This window comes from Panulirus ornatus, chromosome 37 (assembly GCF_036320965.1).
Source record: "Panulirus ornatus isolate Po-2019 chromosome 37, ASM3632096v1, whole genome shotgun sequence".
NCBI classification, from domain to species: Eukaryota; Metazoa; Arthropoda; class Malacostraca; order Decapoda; family Palinuridae; genus Panulirus; species Panulirus ornatus.
The window spans coordinates 9,125,693-9,147,641 of record NC_092260.1 but is presented as its reverse complement, the minus strand read 5'-3'; the positions used below and the strand labels follow the sequence as shown (position 1 = coordinate 9,147,641).

The 21,949-nt window shown below is 40.6% G+C and overlaps 1 protein-coding gene across 1 annotated transcript in view; it reads right to left on the bottom strand.

Annotated features, from left to right (window-relative positions):
• Positions 1-212: 212 nt before the first annotated feature.
• The window catches only part of LOC139760489 (dnaJ homolog subfamily A member 2-like), an 82,960-nt gene continuing 61,223 nt past the window's right edge, over positions 213-21,949 (bottom strand). Inside the window, exons 7-9 of the mRNA XM_071683773.1 lie at positions 11,939-12,098; positions 6,647-6,774; positions 213-3,361 (exon numbers count right to left, since the gene is read on the bottom strand). Of these exons, the coding sequence (XP_071539874.1) occupies positions 3,179-3,361; positions 6,647-6,774; positions 11,939-12,098 (471 nt within the window). The 3' untranslated portion in view covers positions 213-3,178. The remainder of the gene's footprint in view (positions 3,362-6,646; positions 6,775-11,938; positions 12,099-21,949) is intronic.

Below are 21,949 nucleotides of genomic sequence, written 5' to 3'. Positions count from 1 at the left end.
TCCACTATAATTGAAGACCAGCTCCTCATAGGTTCTCTGGGATATAGCTATATGTAATTCAAGTCCACAAACTTTGTTTCATCACATAACACAAAATAACTAGTATCATTAAATCTTCGTAATATCAATACCCTCTCTTTTTAAACTTTCATTAAAAGCATTATTTTCAATACTGGTAGTGCTAGAGGATCCCTCATAAATTAATACACCTGTTTCCATCCAAATGTTTATTCTGAAAGTGCAATTAAATCTTGCTTCTCAACCCTATAAATCAAATACGATAAAACCAAGATGTAGCTGCACTCTCAGCTTATAAATTTACACAGATAGGGAACCACTTTTCATACTGAAACATTTTCATCCAAAATGACAGTACAGCAACAATATCTGTACCACATTCAGTCAGATCAGCACCTGATTTACAACATTCATGGTTTCAAAATCTGTAAATACACTTAAGAATGTTCCACAAGTACATTTTTAAAAGTTTTAACTATAAAAAGTAACAACTAAATGGGAATGTCTGGCAAAACTAAAGAGTAATTTGATAACCACTCTATTATTAAGTTTCGTTTATGGTCATAGTCTGTGATCATCTAAAAATAATGAATGTTTCTAATTACCAGGAAAATGCAAGTCCTCCACTAAATACAAAGCTATCACTTGAATCAACTGAAATGATTATCATTCATTATATCAAGTCAACAGGAATACAATCTGGCTACTTATGTGCCATTACTTTAGATGTCATCAGTAATACAATCTGGCTACTTATGTGCCATTACTTTAGATATCAAATATTTATCTGCAACAATATTTCAAGGCAACATCTTTCCACATATGGATATCATTATGCACAGGTCACTGTAGGGGTGTAACTACCAACTGTTAAGACTCAAGATGTTTCAATAATGTGAAACCTCTCAACAAGTGGGACTGGAAACATGTCATGCAGTGGATAATCACAATTACATATACCATATTTCAATCATGAAAATTAAACTGTAAAACTACAAAGGTAAGTTAAAAACAATATGTTTCTAATTGTTCAAAATTTTAATTTTATAGTTAAGTTTAAAAATAAAATATATGAGGAAATAATTCAATAGAATGATTAATCTTTAGAAAATCAAAAACAACAATTTAAGCATTATGCCTGTGTCCATGGCAATCAGCACTTAGATTGAACATTTAAGAAGTAAAACCTCTATCATAACAGAATATACCACTGTCATTATGATGCACAACACTTATAATAATAAAAAAAAAATCAATAATAAAAAATCCCAAAACTATACATCAGTTACAATTCATATAACATTATGTAAGCAATAATGCTGTAAAGATTCAGTGAACCTTTGCCAACTCATCACCCACCGTTTCAACAGTCAGTTAAATCAATTATTTCCAACTGAAGAGGCCATATTTGCAGAGAAAATCTATGAATGTCCAGCAACCCATGAAGCCCTAAATTCCTCACTAAATCATGTTATCACTGTCTGCAGCTACTTCTGAGTCAGTAGAGACCACACACCGCCATTAATTAGTAAGTGCTCTGGTTACATTATGTTCTGTCTTTAATCAGTAGCGACCACACACCACCATTAATTAGTAAGTGTTTAAACTCCTGACTTCATTTTTGCTCATTGTTTTGCTTATTATTTTTCAATATAAACTATAAAACAATCATCGTTTTGGGAACAGATTAAAAACATCTTCAGGCACTGAACACAAATGAAATAAAACAGCCTGCAAAATATAGAGATTAATGCTTTTAAGTCACTTATTGGCTTGCACAGAGAAACATTCCCTCTCTAGCAGTGGGAATAACTTAAGGGGGTCTCTGATACTGACATCTGTCAACTAATATGACAGCCATTTTCCCTGACTGTGATGAAGTGGCAAGGGTTCACTACTAATGCAACGAGTTCTCTATGACTTCATTATCTACAAATGACCTGGTATAACCACTGTAAGCAATCTATTCTGAGTTAAATGATTCACAGCATCTTCTCCAATTTGTTTGCTGATTTGTATAATAAATTCTTAGGGGTAACAAAATCCTCTAAATTCTGGAAACCGTTCAATCATAACACAATATATCTTTCATACACTACTTTGAAAAAAAATTAAGCAGTTAATCAAGAGACTATTTTCCAATTAACTGCTACACCTCCTACTTAAGTAACGATCTCCTGTTTATCGATTTTTGAAGAAAGATTTGCTTGAAACTAATATCTGTTTACAAAATTTCCATTTTTGTGAGGTGGCATTGAAATAAGAAAAAAGACAAAATAATACCACAAAAATGATGAGCTCTGCACATAACCTGGGGAAAAAACACTGCCAAACCTGCTCAGCCTAAGGACTCTACTCGAGTTTCAAGGTATAGTTACAGGTCTCATGGTACAAGTTATTGTACCATTAACTCCTCACAAAATGAAGTAGAATAAGCCTTATTGAAATGGCATATCACAGAAAATAGTTGGTGTCACTTTGCAGATCCTCAACACACTCAGTGGCACACAAAGTAGCAAGAGCATAGTACTGAACTTTAAATAATGGGTGGGAATGGCTTCACTTTAGTATAAGACAACAATGGTTGCTTTCATTAACTACGCTGTTCATCATAAAGCCACTGTTTGTGAAAATCATAAAAAGGCTAATGGCTGCTAAATTCAAGGAATATTTAAACTTGAAAGAAAAGGAATTATTTAAAATCCTTAAAGTCCTAACAGAGAAAACAAAAAGTTTCTTGTAATCCTCCCATCAACATATAATAAAACTGTCAAATCATGTACAGTTGACAGAACTTTATCATCTTATTCATAAAACTTTCCCATTCCCCTGGTCGTATGGAGCATCTAATGAAAATAATTCTAAAGTAACTATCCACTCTCAGTACTGTGGCATGCCCTGTGCAGGAAGTAATAATTTAGAACATATCAAAACAGCTTTCAACCCAGCACTACATAACACCATGAGCAGACCACAAAACATGGGCTACATGACAGAGGTGTGTGCATTGTACCTGGATTCTTTAATTAAAGGTGACTGTAAAACTGCTACTAACTCCCAGTAACATGGCTGACAACTTGTTTTAGGTGCTCTTTAATGGTCTAATTCACAGAAAATGTCTGTCCAACATTAACCATTACAATGCCGTTAACCTTCCCTATTACTGGTGTGCACACTGTACATGTTGTCCACCAGTGTGAGGATGATCATCATCTTCATTATAGTACTGACCTCGGAAGCCTCCTGAACCTGGGCTTTCCTCAAAATCTGTCATATTTACTTCTTCAGCATCAGCAGCAATTTCTTGGGCTGCAGGTCGTCCTCCCAGAAGCGCTTCCAATTCCTGCAAAGAAACTTTGATATTACTTTCAAAATAATTATCAATGATACATAATTTACTGCTTTTCCTGACTTTTAAACTAGAATTTTCATGCTGACTCCTTCTGAACACAAGTGTTTATGTGATAGGAATGAGTGCTGTTGCAGCAGAAACAGGAAGCTGAAGGTAAAAGCAGGAACAGACTGAGAAATGGAAAATACTTTAGGGAGACTATTCAGTTAAAGAATAAAGTGCATAATTGAAAAGCAAAAAAAATTTGTGGGGGTACTTTCAACTTTAACTCCACAGAGGTGACAGAAAAATACTTGAATGTTTTTTCCTCTATTTTATCATACTTGAGCTCTGTTTTCCATTTTAGCAAGATAGTGCCAGGAACAGATGATGAAAAGGCTGCATCTGCTCACATCCATTCTCTAAGTGGCATGTGTAATGCACTGAAACCACAGCTCCATATACAAGGCCCTACAGACCTTTCCATGGTTTTTTCAGATGCTTCACATACCTTGGTTCAGTCCACTGATGGCACATCAACCCCAGTATACAATATCATTCCAATTCACTTAAACCTGTGCACACCTTTCATCCTCCTACATGTTCAGGCCCCAATCGCTCAAAATTTTTATCATTTCATTCTTCCATATGTGTCTGAGGTGGAAGGAACAAGTAGAAGTGGGAGACCAAACTGGAGGAGGAAGGACAGAGTGAAAAAGATTTTGAACGATTGGGGCCTGAACATACAGGAGGGCAAGAGGCGTGCAAGGAATAGAGTGAATTGGAATGATGTGGTATACCAGGGTCAACGTGCTGTTAATGGACTGAACCAGGGCAAGTGAAACGTCTGGAGTAAACCATGGAAAGGTCTCTGGGACATGGATGTGGACAGGGAGCTGTGGTTTCAGTGCATTGCATATGACAGCTTGAGACTGAGTGTGAATGAATGTGGTCTTTTTGTCTGTTTTCCTGGCACTGCCTCACTGAAGCAGGGGGAGCGATGCTGATAACTGTGGGGTGGGGTGGTGCCGGAATGGATGAAGGCAAGCAAGCAACAATATGTACATGTGTATATTTGTAAATGTGTGTATATGTATACGAGTATATGTTGATATGCAGATGTATACGTTTGTATATGTGCCTGAACATACAGGAGGGTGAAAGGTGTGCAAGGGATAGAGTGAATTGGAATGATGTGGTATACCGGGGTTGACGTGCTGTCAATGGATTGAACCAGGGAATGTGAAGCATTGGGGTAAACCATGGAAAGTTTGTGGGTCCTGGATGTGGAAAGGGAGCTGTGGTTTAGGTGCATTACACATGACAGCTAGAGACCAAGTGTGAACGAATGTGGCCTTTGTTGTCTTTTCCTAGCACTACCTCGCCCGTGAGTGGGGGGGGTGCTATTTCATGTGTGGCAGGGTGACAACGGGAATGGATAAAGGCAGCAAGTATGAATGTGTACTTGTGTATATATGTATATGTCTGTGTATGTACATGTATGTATACGTTGAAATGTATGGGTATGTATGTGTGTGTGTATGTGTATGTGTGTGTGTGTGGATGTTTACGTATTTACATGTGTATGTGGGTGGGTTGGGCCATTCTTTCGTCTCTTTCCTTGCACTAAATCGCAAACGCAGGAGATAACTAAGTATAATAATGTATAAGTGCGTGTATGGGTGTTTATGTATAAGTAAGTGTACATAAGTGGATGGGCCATTCTTCATCTGTTTCCTGGCACTACCTCGCTGAAATGGGAAACAGCGATCAAGCATGATAAGTAGGATAAATCTTCCATCTCCAATTTGGTTTCCCCATTCTTCTTGTTTCCCCTGCTTCAGACACATTTATCCTCTTTGTCAACCATTCTTCACTCATTCTCACCATATGTCCAAACCATTTCATCACACACATCTCTCTCCTACCATTTCATTTCTTACTTGATCAAAACACCTTACAACAAATATTGTCCTCAAACATTTCATTTCCAACACATCTATCCTCCACTGTACAGTTTTATCTATAGCTAATGCCTCACATTCACATAATATTGTTGGGGCTACTACACCTTCAAAAATACCAATTTTTGTCCTCCTAGATAATGTTCACTCTTTCCACACGTTCTTCAGGATTCCCAGAACTGTCACCCCTCATCCATTCTATGACTCACTTCTGCCTCCATAGTTCCATTCACTGCCATGCCCACTCCCAGATATTTAAAACACTTCATTTCCTCCAATGTTTCTCAATTCAAACTCACACTCTTAACTATCCTGTCCAACAACCCTGCTTCTATTCAAAGTTGCTCTGAACTTTCTCCTGCACACTCTTCCAAACTCAGTCAGAACTTCTGCAGTTCCTCAATACAATCTACCACCAGATCAATACAATGAGAAAAAACTAACTGACTCACTTCCCAGGCCCTCTCATCCCCCAACAGACTGCATAATCATCCCTCCCTCCAAGACTCTCACATTTACCTCCCTCACCACCCCATCAATAAACAAATTAAAACAACCATGGCAACAACACAGACCACAGACCAACCTTCACTTATAATCATTCTCTCTTTTTTTCCTACTTGTACACATGCCTTCCAATCTACCTATGTGCACTTGCTTTCCACCCTTGATAAAACCTCTTTCTAGAAGCTTTCCCCCCAACAACATATTTTCTTAATACCTTCCACAAGGCATCTCTATCAATCCCATCATAAGCTTTCTCCAGATCTATAAAAGCCATATATTTTAATTTTCCAAAAGAGGGAACAGAGAAGGGGCCCAGGTGAGGATATTCCCTCAAGGGCCCAGTCCTCTGTTCTCAACGCTACCTCGCTAATGCGGGAAATGGCGAATAGTATGAAAGAAAGAAAAGAAATATAAATGCATGTTTTTCCAAGTATTTCTCACACATTTTTCTGAGCAAACATCTGATCCACTCACCCTTTACCACTTTTGAAACACTGCTCCTCCCCAGTTTCATGCTCTACATGCCTTTATCCTCTCAGACAACTTAACAGGTACACTCAACAAACTTGTAACTTTGTGGTTTGAACACACAGTATTTTTTCCCCTACTCATCAAACAGAGCAGGTCTTTTCTCCTATCTTTTCATCATTCGTTACAATCACTCACATTCAAACATTTCAGCACAAGACTTCAATATAAATAAGAAGTGATTATTGTGGTAATCACATAAACTGCTGAACATAGTTTATGCTTCATTCTACATTCACTCAAAATGTTTTATGTCCATACACTGACAAAAAACAACTTAATTTGTAATACCACTTACCTTAAGTTTTCCTTCTGGAGCAAAATAATTCTCAGGGAATTCAACATCAACACGAATATACAGATCTCCCTTCTCATAAGGATTCTTGTAAATTGGCATTCCTTGTCCTTCTATTCCGCGTATACATCCTAAGGAGAAAACAGATGCTTGAGTTACTAATCAATTGAGTTTTTACCCTTAAAGGGTAAAAATCTACATTCAAAAGAGATGTCATCAAGTTCTCCTTACCTTCCCATCAATACTTTATCAACATGAAGTTATTTGCTGCCCTTACTTTTCCTTTTAAATACCAATACTTTTTACCCTTAATGGGTAAAAATCTACATTCAAAAGAGATGTCATCAAGTTCTCCTTACCTTCCCATCAATACTTTATCAACATGAAGTTATTTGCTGCCCTTACTTTTCCTTTTAAATACCAATCTTTCTTTCTCCTTGGCTTCTCTGCCATTTCCCTCAAGTGAGGAAATGCCAAGATAAAGAAAAGGCCTCAACTGATCACAACTTTCTCTAGCTGTCACATATAGTGCACCAAAACCAAAGCCCCAATCCAAAACCAGGCCCCACACATCTTTCCATGGTTTCCTCCAGCTGCTTCATACACCCTGGTTCAGTTAACTGACATGTCTCCCTCTTATGCAAAATCTTCCCAATTCACTCAATTCTGTCTCCACCCTTCACCCTCCTACATGGTAAGGCCCTGAGAAATCATAATCTTATTCACTTCAACCTCAACCTTCCACCCCAATCTGGTCTTCCCCTACTTGTCCACCCCACTTCTGACAAATATGTACATATATATTTTATTTGTCAAACTCCCCTCACTCATTCTCACCACATAACCAGCCTCTTTAGCTCTCTCAACCAAAATCTTATCAATAAACCTCTCTCTTACCCTAACATTACAAATTTGATCAACCCTCCTCAAAGCACATATTGTCCTCAAAAATTTCATTTCCAATATATTCATCCTCTTCCATACAATCCTATTCACAACCTGTGCCTCACATCCATAAAACACTGTCAGGACTATTATACCTTCAAACATGTCCTTTTCACCATTCCTAGATAGTTATTCCACTTCCATGTTTTGGCTGCATAGGTCAAGGTTAGGAGGACTATGCTGTCCCTTAATCCTCTCTCTACTTACATCTATACCCTTCATTATTCTATTAAGGAACCCAATGGCTCTTCTACCCTGTACTGATCTCTCCATTATATCTCCTTCCATATCACCACACTTACCCAAGAAAGCTCCCAGATACTTAAATTCCCTCACTCAATCCAGTCTTTCCCCCCATATCCACAGCACAATTTAGTACACTTGCTTCTTTCACTCCATATGGTTTTAAAAAATCTATACTTTCACTCTGTTTCCTTTCACCTTTCATCATTCCATCCACTGCCATATCTACTTCCAAGTACCTAGATCACTCCACTTTCTCCAGGTTCTTCCATATTCAAACTCACACTCAAAACAAAAAAGAAAAAAGCAAAATCATGAATAATTTTTCACAACATATTTTGGAAAAATAAAATGCTATAAGGTGTTGAAAATAGTCCCTTTATACAGATCCTATTGCCATATGGGCAGGTTATATCCGATTCTCATGTTTGTAAGGTCAAAATACATTCATCTCTAATACATGACCAAGATTAATGTCTGCTGCTACCATAACCTGCCTGCTCAAGGTTATGCTAAGAGTGAGGGGGTCACCTTTAGCAAAGGCTGCATCACTGGAAAAACATTCTTGGCAAAGAATTTTTCACTCCAAGGGAGTTCATATTTCCCTCCTACTTGAAGTAGCACAGCTTTGGGCAACAGGAGCCTCTGGAAAGACATCCTAGGTAACATAAAGACTCTTCTTAGAAATTGATCTGGGGTATATTTTTTACTATTATTGTCATTATCATGCATAATCGCTATTTCCTTAGCCAGCGAGGCAGCGGCAGGAAACAGAGGAAGAAGGCCCCATCCGCTCATATACACATATATATACATAAACACCTATATACATTTACTCCAAACTTTTTCTTTCACACTCTCCCAAACTCTACTGCCAGCTTCTAAAGATTCTATCTGGTCTTCCATCACATCCATGTCATCATCAAACTGCAGCTGATTCATCTTCCATACTTTATTTGGTGAAACACACCCTAGACCTGCACCTCAATCCAAGATTCTTACATTCACCTCCCTCATCACCTTGTCTGTAAACAGATTAATCAGTCTTGATGACATTATACATCTTTGCTGCACACCCACCTTCACCTTCACACTTACCTTCCCCTCTTCTTACTTGTACAAATGTCTTCACAGTTCTTCAATGCTTTTCATAACTTTAGAATTTTAAGAGTTACAATATTTTAATGGTGACATGATTAATTAATTAACCCTGGGGATAGGGGAGAAAGAATACTTCTCACGTATTCCCTGCGTGTCGTAGAAGGCGACTAAAAGGGAAGGGAGCGGGGGGCTGGAAATCCTCCCCTCTCGTTTTTAATTTTCCAAAAGAAGGAACAGAGAAGGGGGCTAAGTGAGGATACTCCCTCAAAGGCTCAGTCCTCTGTTCTTAACGCTACCTCGCTAACGCGGGAAATGGCGAATCGTGTGAAAAAAAAAAAAAAAAAAAAAAAAAAACCTATATACATATCAAAATATACATTATTATCATTATACTTTATCGCTGTCTCCCGCGTTAGCGAAGTAGCACAAGGAAACAGATGAAAGAATGGCCCATCCCACCCATATACACATGTATACACGTAAACATACACACACACACATATACATACCTATACATCTCAACGTATACATAAATATACACACACAGACATATACATATATAAACATGTACATAATTCATACTGTTTCCTTTTATTCATTCCCGTCACCACCCCGCCACACACGAAATGACAACCCCCTCCCCCCACAAGTGCGCGAGGTAGCGCTAGGAAAAGACAACAAAGACCACATTCGTTCACACTCTAGCTGTCAGTTGTAATGCACTGAAACCACAGCTCCCTTTCCACATCCAGGCCCCACAGAACTTTCCATGGTTTACATCAGACGCTTCACATGCCCTGATTCAATCCACTGACAGCACATCGACCCTGGTATACCACATAGTTCCAATTCACTCAATTCCTTGCACGCCTTTCACCCTCTTGCATGTTCAGGCCCTAATCACTCAAAATCTTTTTCACTCCATCTTTCCACCTCCACTTTGGTCTCCCACTTCTCCTCGTTCCCTCCACCTCTGACACATATATCCTCTTGGTCAATTTTTCCTCACTCATTCTCTCCATGTGACCAAACCATTTCAAAACACCTTCTTCTGCTCTGTCAACCACACTCTTTTTATTACCACATATCTCTCTTACCCTTTCTTTACTTACTCGATCAAACCACCTCACACTACATATTGTCCTCAAACATCTCATTTCCAGAACATCCACCCTCCTCCACACAACTCTATCTATAGCCCACGCCTCACAACCATATAACATTGTTGGAACCAATATTCCTTCAAACATACCCATTTTTGCTTTCCAAGATAACGTTCTAGATTTCCACACATTTTTCAATGCTCCCAGAACTTTTGCCCCCTCTCCCATCCTATGATTCACTTCCGCTTCCATGGTTCCATCCGCTGCCAAATACACTCCCAGACATCTAAAACACCACTTCCTCCAGTTTTTCTCCATTTAAACTTACCTCCCAGTTGATTTGTCCCTCAAACCTACTGTACCTAATAACCTTGCTCTTGTGCACATTTACTCTCAGCTTCTTCTTTCACACACTCTACCAAACTCAGTTACCAGCTTCTGCAGTTTCTCACATGAATCAGCCACCAGCGCTGTATCATCAGTGAACAACAACTGACTCTCTTCCCAAGTTCTCTCATCCACAACAGACTGCATACTTGCCCCTTTCTCCAAAACTCTTGCATTCACCTCCCTAACAACCCCATCCATAAACAAATTAAACAACCATGGAGATATCATGCACCCCTGCCGCAAACCTACATTCACTGAGAACCAATCACTTTCCTCTCTTCCTACACATACACATGCTTTACAACCTCGATAAAAACTTTTCACTGCTTCTAACAACTTGCCTCCCACACCATATATTCTTAATACCTTCCACAGAGCATCTCTATCAACTCTATCATATGCCTTCTCCAGATCCATAAATGCTACATACAAATCCATTTGCTTTTCTAAGTATTTCTCACATACATTCCTCAACGCAAACACCTGATACACACATCATCTACCACTTCTGAAACCACACTGCTCTTCCCCAATCTGATGCTCTGTACATGCCTTCACCCTCTCAATCAATACCCTCCCATGTAATTTCCCAGGAATACTCAAAAACTTATACCTCTGTAATTTGAGCACTCACTTTTATCCCCCTTGCCTTTGTACAATGGCACTATGCAAGCATTCCACCAATCCTCAGGCACCTCACCATGAGTCATACATACATTAAATAACCTTACCAACCAGTCAACAATACAGTCACCCCCTTTTATAATAAATTCCACTGCAATACCATCCAAACCCGCTGCCTCGCCGGCTTTCATCTTTCGCATATTCATGCTTGCTTGCCTTCATCCATTCCTGCTGCTAACCTGCCCCACAGGAAACAGCATTGCTACCCCCTGCTTCAGCAAGGTAGTGCCAGGAAAACAGACAAAAAAAGGCCACATTCGGTCACACTCAGTCTCTAGCTGTCATACACATTCACAATTTCCCACGCTAACATGGCAACAATACAAACAGAGAAACATCCTCCTTTGCTGTTACAAATAATACACTGAAACCCTTTATCTGGTACCAGGCCCCATGGTCCTTTTTGTGATTTCCCTCACCCACCTCAAAAGCCCTGGTTCAGCCCACTGTCAGAATGCCATCTGCTGCAAACAATATCACTTCAATTCATTATATCTCTTGCACATTCTGTAAACAATATCACTCCAATTCACTATTTCTCATGCACAATTCTCACCCTTCTGCTTTTTCAGACCCCTAGCCTTAAGAGCACCTTTCACTCCATCCTTACATCACTTTCTTGATTTCCCTCTTTTCCTTGTTCTTTCCACATCTGACATGTATTCTCTTAGTCGTCCTTTCTTCACTCATCCCCTTCACATGTCCAAACCATTTCAGCACTCCTTTTTAGCTTTCAATTACAAAAAAATCTGGATATTTCAAAATAAAAAATTTAAGATATGTTTCCATGGTGCCAGTAAATAACTACAGTAAAAGGATTTCTACTTACCTGGCACTAAAACTGACCCAGGAGGGTGTTTAACAACTATATTCCTGCCATCTAGATGTTTAATCACTGTAGTAAAACCACACAATGCCTCTGTGAGTGTGACGGTTTGTTTCATCATGAGATCAGCACCACTTCGTTGGAAAACCTCATGTGCTTTTTCCTGTGAAAATGAAGAAATTCTTAACTTAAAAAAAACATTCTAAGATAAGAAATATCCATAAAAATGCGATAAGCATTAAGTTAAGGCCAAAATTTACTTCAAAATCAAGACAGATAAATGCCTGAAACATGATCTACTGAACTTCTATTCTAATGCACTGAAACCACAGCTCCCTTTCTACATCTTGACCCCACGAAACTTTCCATGGTTTACCCCACACGCTTCACATACCCAGGTTCAATCCACTGACAGCATGTCATACATGATCACTATTTCCATCATCAGCAAGGTAGCACCAGGAAACAGACGATATACTGGCAGATGTAGGGTTTTTTTATCGGGATTGTGTGCGAATTGAGAGGATAGGGGAGAATGGTTTGGTAAACACAGAAGAGGTAGTGAAAGCTTTGCGGGTGATGAAAGCAGGCAAGGCGGCGGGTTTGAATGGTACTGCAGTGGAATTTATTAAAAAATGGGGTGACTATGTTGTTGACTGGTTCGTAAGGATTTTCAATGTATGTATGGATCGTGGTGAAGTGCCTGAGGATTAGGAGAATGCATGCACAGTGACACTGTACAAAGGGGATAAAGGTGAGAGTTCAAATTGCAGAGGCATAAGTTTCTTGGAGTGTTTCTGGGAAATTATATGGGAGGATATTGAATGAGAGGGTAAAGGCATGTACAGAGCATCAGATTGGGGAAGAGCATTATGGTTTCAGAGATGGTAGAGGAGTGTGGAACAGGTGTTTGCTTTGAAGAATGTATGTGAGAAATACTTGGAAAAACAGATGAATTTCTATGTAGCATTTATGGACCTGGAGAAGGCATGTGAGAGGGTTGATAGATATAAGAATATTTGGTGTGAGAGGTAAGTTGCTAAAAGCAGTGAAAAGTTTTCACCAAGGATGTAAGGCATGTGTACGAGTAGGAAGAGAGGAAAGTGATTGGTTCCCAGCAAATGTCAGTCTGCGGCAGGGGTGTGTGATGTCGCCATGACTGTTAAATTTGTTTATGGATGGGGTGGTTCAGGAGGTGAATGCAAGAGTTCTGGAGAGAGGGCAAGTATACAGTCTGTTGTGGATGAGAGGGGCAAGTATGCAGTCTGTTGTGAATGAGAGGGCTTGCAAAGTGAGTCAGATGTTCTTTGCTGATGATACAGTGCTGGTTGCTGAATCGGGTGAGACACTGTAGAAGCTGGTAACTGAGTTTGGTAAATTGTGTGAAAGGAGAAAGCTGAGTGTAAATGTAAATAAAAGCAAGGTTATTAGGTTCAGTAGGGCAGAGGGACAAGTTAATTGGGAGGTAAGTTTGAACAGAGAAAAACTGGAGGAAGTGAAGTGTTTTGGAAATCTGGGAGTGGACTTAGCAGCGGAAGGTCCCATGGAAATGGAGATGAGTCAAAGGGTATAGGACGGGGCAAAGATTCTGGGAGAGTTGAAGAATGTGTGGAAGGAGAAAACCTTATCTTGGAGAGCAAAAATGGGTATGCTTGAAGGAATAGTAGTTCCCCATAGTTCCAACAATGTTATATGGTTGCGAGGCATGGGCTATAGAAAGGGTTGTACAGAGGAGTTGGATGGGTTGGAAATGAAATGTTTGAGGTCAGTATGTGGTGTGAGGTTGTCTGATCGAGTAAGTAATGAAAGGGTAAAAGAGAAGTGTGGTAATAAAAAGTGTGGTTGAGACAGCAGAAGAGGGCATATTGAAATGGTTTGGACAAGGATAGAATGAGTGAGGAAAGATTGACAAAAAGGATATATGTGTCAGAGGTGGAGGGAAGAAGGAAAAGTGGGAGACCAAATTGGAGGTGGAAGGATGGTGTGAAAAAGATTTTGAGCAATCGGGGCCTGAAAATACAGGAGGGTGAAGGGAATGCAAGGAATGGAATGAATTGGAATGTTGTGGCATACCAGGGTCAACGTGCTGTCAAAGGATTGAAACAGGGTATGCAAAGCATCTGTGGGGCCTGGATGGGGAAAGGGAGTAAATGGGGAGGGTAATAACAAGTAGTGATGAAGTGAGAAGGAGATGGAGTGAGTGTTTTGAAGGTTTGTTGAATGTGTTTGATGACAGACTGGCAGATATAGGATGTTTTGGTCAGGGTGGTATGTGAAGTGAAAGGGTCAGGGAGAATGGTTTGGGAAAATGAGAAGAGGTAGTGAAAGCTTTACAGAAGATGAAAGCCAGCAAGGGGGTGGGTTTGGATGGTATTGCAGAGGAATTTATCAAAAAAGTGGGTGACTATGTTGTTGATCGGTTGGTGAGGATGTTCAACGTATGCATGGATCATGATGAAATGCCTTAGGATTGGCGGAATGCATCCATAGTGTCATTGTACAAAGGCAAAGGGGATAAGAGTGAGTGCTCAAATTACAGAGGTATAAGTTTGTTGAGTATCCCTGGTAAATTATATGGGAGGGTATTGATTGAGAGGGTGAAGGCATATACAGAGCATCAGATTGGAGAAGAGCAGTGTGGTCTCAGAAGTGGTAGAGGATGTGTGGTTCAGGTGTTTGTTTTGAGGAATGTATGAGAGAAATACTTAGAAAAACAGATGGATTTGTACATAGCATATATGGATCTAGAGAAGGCATATGATAGGGTTCATACGGATGCTTTGTGGAAGGTTTTAAGAGTATATGGTGTGGGAGGTAAGTTGTTAGAAGCAGTGAAAAGTTTTTACCAAGGATGTAAGGCATGTGTAAGGGTAGGAAGATAGGAAAGTGACTGGTTCCCAGTGAATGTCGGTTTGTAGCAGGGGTGTGTGATGTCTCCATGGTTGTTAAATTTGTTTATGGATGGGGCGGTTAGGGAGGTGAATGCAAGACATTTGGAGAGAGAGGGCAAGTATGCAGTCTATTGTGGATGAGAGGGCTTGGGAAGTGGGTCAGTTGTTGCTAACTGATGATACAGCACTGGTGGCTGATTTGGGAGAGAAACTGCAGAGGTTGGTGACTGAGTTTGGTAAAGTGTGTGAAAGAAGAAAGTTGAGTGTAAATGAGAATAAGAACAAGGTTCAGTAGGGTTAACAGACAAGTTAATTGGGAGGTAAGTTTGAATGGAGAAAAAATGGAGGAAGTGAAGTGTTTTAGATATCTGAGAGTGGACTTAGCAGCAGATGGAAACATGGAAGTGGAAGTGAGTCACAAGGTGGGGGAGGGGGAGAAGGTTCTGGGAGTGTTGAAGAATGTGTGGAAGGCGAAAACATTACCTTAATGTTTGAAGGAATAGTGGTTCCAACAATGTTATATGGTTACAAGGCAAGGGGCTATAGATAGGGTTGTGCAGAGGAGGGTGGACGCATTGGAAATGAAATGCTTGAGGACAATATGTGGTGTGAGTTGGTTTGGTCGAGTAAGTAATGAAAGGGTGGGAGAGATGTGTGGTAATAAAAAAAAAAGTGCAGCTGAGAGAGCAGAAGAGGGTGTGTTGAAATGGTTTGGACACATGGAGGGAATGAGTGAGAAAAGAATGACAAAGAGGATATCTGTGTCAGAGGTGCAGGGAAGAAGGAGAAGAAGGAGACCAAATTGGAGGTGGAAGGAAGGAGTGAAAAAGATTTTGAGTGATTTGGGCCTGAACATACAGGAGGATGAAAGGAATAGAGTGAATTAGAACGATGTGGTTTACCGGAGTCAACTGTCAGTGGATTGAACCAGGGCATGTGAGACTGAGTGTGAACGAATGTGACCTTTTATGTTTACTCCCAGCGAAACTTTGCTGGAAAAGGAGGGAGACAGTGACCAAGAAAGAGTTTATACATGTATATACATGTGTATGCGGGTGGGTTGGGCCATTCTTTTGTCCGTTTCCTTGGGCTACCTCACTAACACGGGAGACAGCAACAAAGTACAATAAAATAATACATAAATAAATATATACATATTCATATTTATCATACTTAGTCAGTGTCTCCCACGTTAGCAAGGTAACACAAGGAAACAGACGAAAGAATGGCCCAACTCACCCACATACACATGTATATACATAAATGCCTACAAACACACATATACATACCTATACATTTCAACATATACATATACATACACAGACATATATATATAAATATACACATGTACATATTCATACTTGCTGCCTTCATCCATTCCTGGGGCCACCCTGCCACACATGAAATGGCACACACACACATACACCAACCTACGCCATCGCGTGCACAAGGTAGCGCTAGGAAAAACAACAAAGGCCACATTCGTTCACACTCAGTCTCAAACTGCCATGCGTAATGCACCGAAACCACAGCTCCCTTTCCACATCCTGGCATCTGGTTTACACCAGATGCTTCACATGCCCTGGTTCAATCCATTGACAGCACATCGACTCCAGTATACCACACTGTTCCAATTCACACCATTCCTTGCACGCCTTTCACCCTCCTGTATGTTCAGGCCCCGATCACTCAAAATCTTTTTCACTTCATCCTTCCACCTCCAATTTGGTCTCCCATTTCTCCTCGTTCCCTCCATCTCTGACACATATATCCTCTTTGTCAATTTTTCCTCACTCATTCTCTCCATGTGACCAAACCATTTCAATACACCCTCTTATGCTCTCTCAACCACACTGTTTTCATTACTAAACATCTCTCTCACCCTTTCATTTCTTACTTGATCAAACCATCTCACATCACATATTGTTCTCAAACATTTCATTTCCTACACATCCACCCTCCTCCACACAACCCTATCTACAGACCATACCTTGCAACCATATAACATTGTTGGAACCACTATACCTTCAAACATCCATTTTTGCTCTCCAAGATAACGTTCTCGCCTTCCACACATTCTTCAACGCTCCCAGAACCTTCGCCCCCTACCCCAACATGTGACTCACTTCTGCTTCCAAGGTTCCATCCGCTGCCAAATCCACTCCCAGATATTTAAAACACTTCAATTCCATCAGTTTTTCCCCACTCGAACTTACTTCCCAATCAACTTGTCCCTCAACCCTACTGAGCCCACTAACCTTACTCATATTCATATTTACTCTCAGCTTTCTTCTTTCAAGCGCTTTACTAAACTCAGTCACCAGCTTCAGCAGTTTCTCACCTGAATCAGTCACCAGCGCTGTATCATCAGCGAACAACAACTGACTCACTTCTCAAGCCCTCTCATCCAAAACAGACTGCATCCTTGCCTATCTCTCCAAAACTCTTGCATTTACCTCCCTAACAACCCCATCCATAAACAAATTAAAAAACCAGGGAGACATCACGCACCCCTGCCGCAAACCAACATTCACTGGGTACCAATCACTTTCCTCTCTTTCTACTCATACACATGCCTTACATCCTCAATAAAAACTTTTCACTGCTTCCAGAAACTTACCTCTCACACCATATATTCTTAATACCTTCTACACAATGCCTTCTCCAGATCTATAAAAGCTACATACAAATCCATTTGTTTTTGCAAGTATTTCTCATACATTCTTCAAAGCAAACACCTGAGTCACAAATCCTCTACCACTTCTGAAACCACACGGCTCTTCCCCAATCTGATGCTCTGTACATGCCTTTACCTTCTCAATCAATACCCTCCCATATAATTTCCCAGGAATACTCATAAACGTATACCTCTGCAATTTGAACACTCACCTTTCTCCCCTTTGCCTTTATACAATGGCACTAAGCATGCATTCTGCCAATCCTCAGGCACTTCACCATAAACCGTACATACATTGAACATTCTCACCAATCAGTCAACAACAACAGTCACCCCCATTTTTTAATAAATTCCACTGCAATACCATCCAAACCTGCCCCCTTGCTGTCTTTCATCTTCTGCAAAGCTTTCACTACCTCTTCTCTGTTTACCAAATCATTCTCCCTAACCCTCTCACTTTGCACACCACCTAGACCAAAACACCCTATATCTGCCACTCTATCATCTAACACATTCAACGAACCTTCAAAATACTCACTCCATCTCCTCACTTCACCACTACTTGTTATTACCTCCCCATTAGCCCCTTTCACCGATGTTCCCATTTGTTCTCTTGTCTTACACACTTTAATTACCTTCTTCCTTTTTATTTCTCCCCTATCCCCAGGGGGAATAAGGGAGAAAGAATACTTCCCATGCATTCCTCTGGTGTCGTAGAAGACGACTAAAGGGGACGGGAGCGGGGGACTAGAAACCCTCCCCTCCTTGTATTTTAACTTTCTAAAAGGGGAAACAGAAGGAGTCACATGGGGAGCGCTCATCCTCCTCGAAGGATCAGATTGGGGTGTCTAAATGTGTGTGGATGTAACCAAGATGAGAAAAAAGGAGAGATAGGTAGTATGTTTGAGGAAAGGAACCTGGATGTTTTGGCTCTGAGTAAAACGAAGCTCAAGGGTAAAGGGGAAGAGTGGTTTGGAAATGTCTTGAGAGTAAAGTTAGGTGTTAGAGAGAGGACAAGAGCAAGGGAAGGAGTAGCACTACTCCTGAAACAGGAGTGGTGGGAGTATGTGATAGGGTGTAAGAAAGTAAACTCTAGATTGATATGGGTAAAACTGAAAGTTGATGGAGAGAGATGGGTGATTATTGGTGCATATGCACCTGGGCATGAGAAAAAAGATCAAGAGAGGCAAGTGTTTTGGGAGCAGCTGAATGAGTTTGTTAGTGGTTTTGATGCACGAGACCGGGTTATAGTGATGGGTGATTTGAGTGCAAAGGTGAGTAATGTGGCAAATTGAGGGAATAATTGGTATACATGGGGTGTTCAGTGTTGTAAATGGAAATGGTGAAGAGCTTGTAGATTTATGTCCTGAAAAAGGACTGGTGATTGGGAATACCTGGTTTAAAAAGCGAGATATACATAAGTATACATATGTAAGTAGGAGAGATGGCCAGAGAGCGTTATTGGATTACGTGTTAACTGATAGGCATGCCAAAGAGACTTTTGGATGTTAATGTGCTGAGAGGTGCAACTGGAGGGATGTCTGATCATTATCTTGTGGAGGTGAAGGTGAAGATTTGTAGAGGTTTTCAGAAAAGAGAGAATGTTGGGGTGAAAAGAGTGGTGAGAGTAAGTGAGCTTGGGAAGGAGACTTGTGTGAGGAAGTACCAGGAGAGACTGAGTACAGAATGGAAAAAGGTGAGAACAAAGGACGTAATGGGAGTGGGAGAGGAATGGGATGTATTTAGGGAAACAGTGATGGTTTGCGCAAAAGATGCTTGTGGCATGAGAAGCGTGGGAGGTGGGCAGATTAGAAAGGGTAGTGAGTGGTGGGATGAAGAAGTAAAAAAGAGAAGAGAGAGGCATTTGGACGATTTTTGCAGGGAAATAATGCAAATGAGTGGGAGATGTATAAAAGAAAGAGGCAGGAGGTCAAGAGAAAGGTGCAAGAGGTGAAAAAGAGGGCAAATGAGAGTTGGGATGAGAGTATCATTAAATTTTAGGGAGAAGAAAAAGATGTTTTGGAAGGATGTAAACAAAGTGCGTAAGACAAGGGAACAAATGGGAAATTCTGTGAAGGGGTCTAATGGGGAGGTGAAAACAAGTAGTGGTGATGTGAGAAGGAGATGGAGTGAGTATTTTGAAGGTTTGTTGAATGTGTTTGATGATAGAGAGTGGTAGATATAGGGAGTTTTGGTCGAGGTGGTGTGCAAAGTGAGAGAGTTAGGGAAAATGATTTGGTAAACAGAGAAGAGGTAGTAAAAGCTTTGCGGAAGATGAAAGCCGGTAAGGCAGCAGGTTTGGATGGTATTGCAGTGGAATTTATTAAAAAAGGGGGTGACTGTATTGTTGACTGATTGATAAGGTTATTTAATGTATGTATGATTCATGGTGAGGTGCCTCAGGATTGGCGGAATGCATGCATAGTGCCATTGTACAAAGGCAAAGGGGATAAGAGTGAGTGCTCAAATTACAGAGGTATAAGTTTGTTGAGTATCCCTGGTAAATTATATGGGAGGGTATTGATTGAGAGGGTGAAGGCATATACAGAGCATCAGATTGGGGAAGAGCAATGTGGTCTCAGAAGTGGTAGAGGATGTGTGGATCAGGTGTTTGCTTTGAAGAATGTGAGAAATACTTAGAAGAGCAAATGGATTTGTATGTAGCATTTATGGATCTGGAGAGGGCATATTATAGAGTTGATAGGGATGCTCTGTTTAAGGTATTAAGAATATATGGTGTGGGAGGCAGGTTGTTAGAAGCAGTGAAAAGTTTTTATCGAGGATATAAGGCATGTGTATGTGTAGGAGGAGAGGAAAGTGATTGGTTCTCAGTGAATGTAGGTTTGTGACAGGGGTGTGTGATGTCTCCATGGTTGTTTAATTTGTTTATGGATGGGGTTGTTAGGGAGGTGAATGCAAGAGTTTTGGAAAGAGGGGCAAGTATGCAGTCTGTTCTGGATGAGAGAGCTTGGGAAGTGAGTCAGTTGTTGTTCGCTGATGATACAGTGCGGGTGGCTAATTCATGTGAGAAACTGCAGAAGCTAAGTGACTGAGTTTGGTAAAGTGTGTGAAAGAAGAAAGTTAAGAGTAAATGTGAATAACAGTAAGGTTATTAGGTACAGTAGGGTTGAGGGTCAAGTCAATTGGGAGGTAAGTTTGAATGGAGAAAAACTGGAGGAAGTGAAGTGTTTTAGATATCTGGGAGTGGATCTGGCAGCGGATGGAACCATGGAAGCGGAAGTGAATCATAGGGTGGGGGAGGGGGCCAAAATTCTGGGAGCCTTGAGGAATATGTGGAAGTCGAAAACATTATCTCGGAGAGCAAAAATGGGTATGTTTGAAGGAATAGTGGTTCCAACAATGTTGTATAGTTGCAAGGCATGGGCTATGGATAGAGTTGTGCGCAGGAGGGTGGATGTGCTGGAAATGAGATGTTTGAGGACAATATGTGGTGCGAGGTGGTTTGATCAAGTAAGTAATAATAGGGTAAGAGAGATGTGTGGTAATAAAAAGAGTGTGGTTGAGAGAGCAAAAGAGGGTGTTTTGAAATGGTTTGGTCACATGGAGAGAATGAGAGAGGAAAGATTTACCAAGAGGATATATGTGTCAGAGGTGGAGGGAACGAGGAGAAGTGGGAGACCAAATTGGAGGTGGAAAGATGGAGTGAAAAAGATTTTCAGTGATCGGGGCCTGAACATGCAGGAGGGTGAAAGGCGTGCAAGGAATAGAGTGAATTGGAACGATGTGGTATACCGGGGTCGACGTGCTGTCAATGGATTGAATCAGGGCATGTGAAGCGTCTGGGGTAAACCATGGAAAGTTCTGTGGGGCCCGGATGTGGAAAGGGAGCTGTGGTTTCGGTGCATTATTACATGACAGCTAAAGACTGAGTGTGAACAAATGGGGCCTTTGTTGTCTTTTCCTAGCGCTACCTCGCACACATGAGGGGGAGGGCGTTGTTATTCCATGTGTGGCGGGGAAGCGATGGGAATGAATAAAGGCAGACAGTATGAATTATGTACATGGGTGTATATGTATACGTCTGTGTGTGTATATATATGTATACATTGAGATGTATAGCTATGTATATGTGCTGTGTGTGGACGTGTATGTATATAAATGTGTATGTGGGTGGGTTGGGCCTTTCTTTCATCTGTTTCCTTGCGCTACCTCGCTAAGGCGGGAGACAGCAACAAACCAAAATAAATAAATATAAATAAACGACACTCTTTTAATTACCGCACATCTCTCTTACCCTTTCATTACTTACTCAATCAAACCACCTCACACCACATATAGTCCTTAAACATTTCATTTCAACCACATCCACCTTCCTCCGCACAACCCTATCTATCACCCATGCCTCACAACCATATAGCATTGTTGGAACCACTATTCCTTCAAACATATCCATTTTTGCTCTCCGAGATAACGTTCTCACCTTCC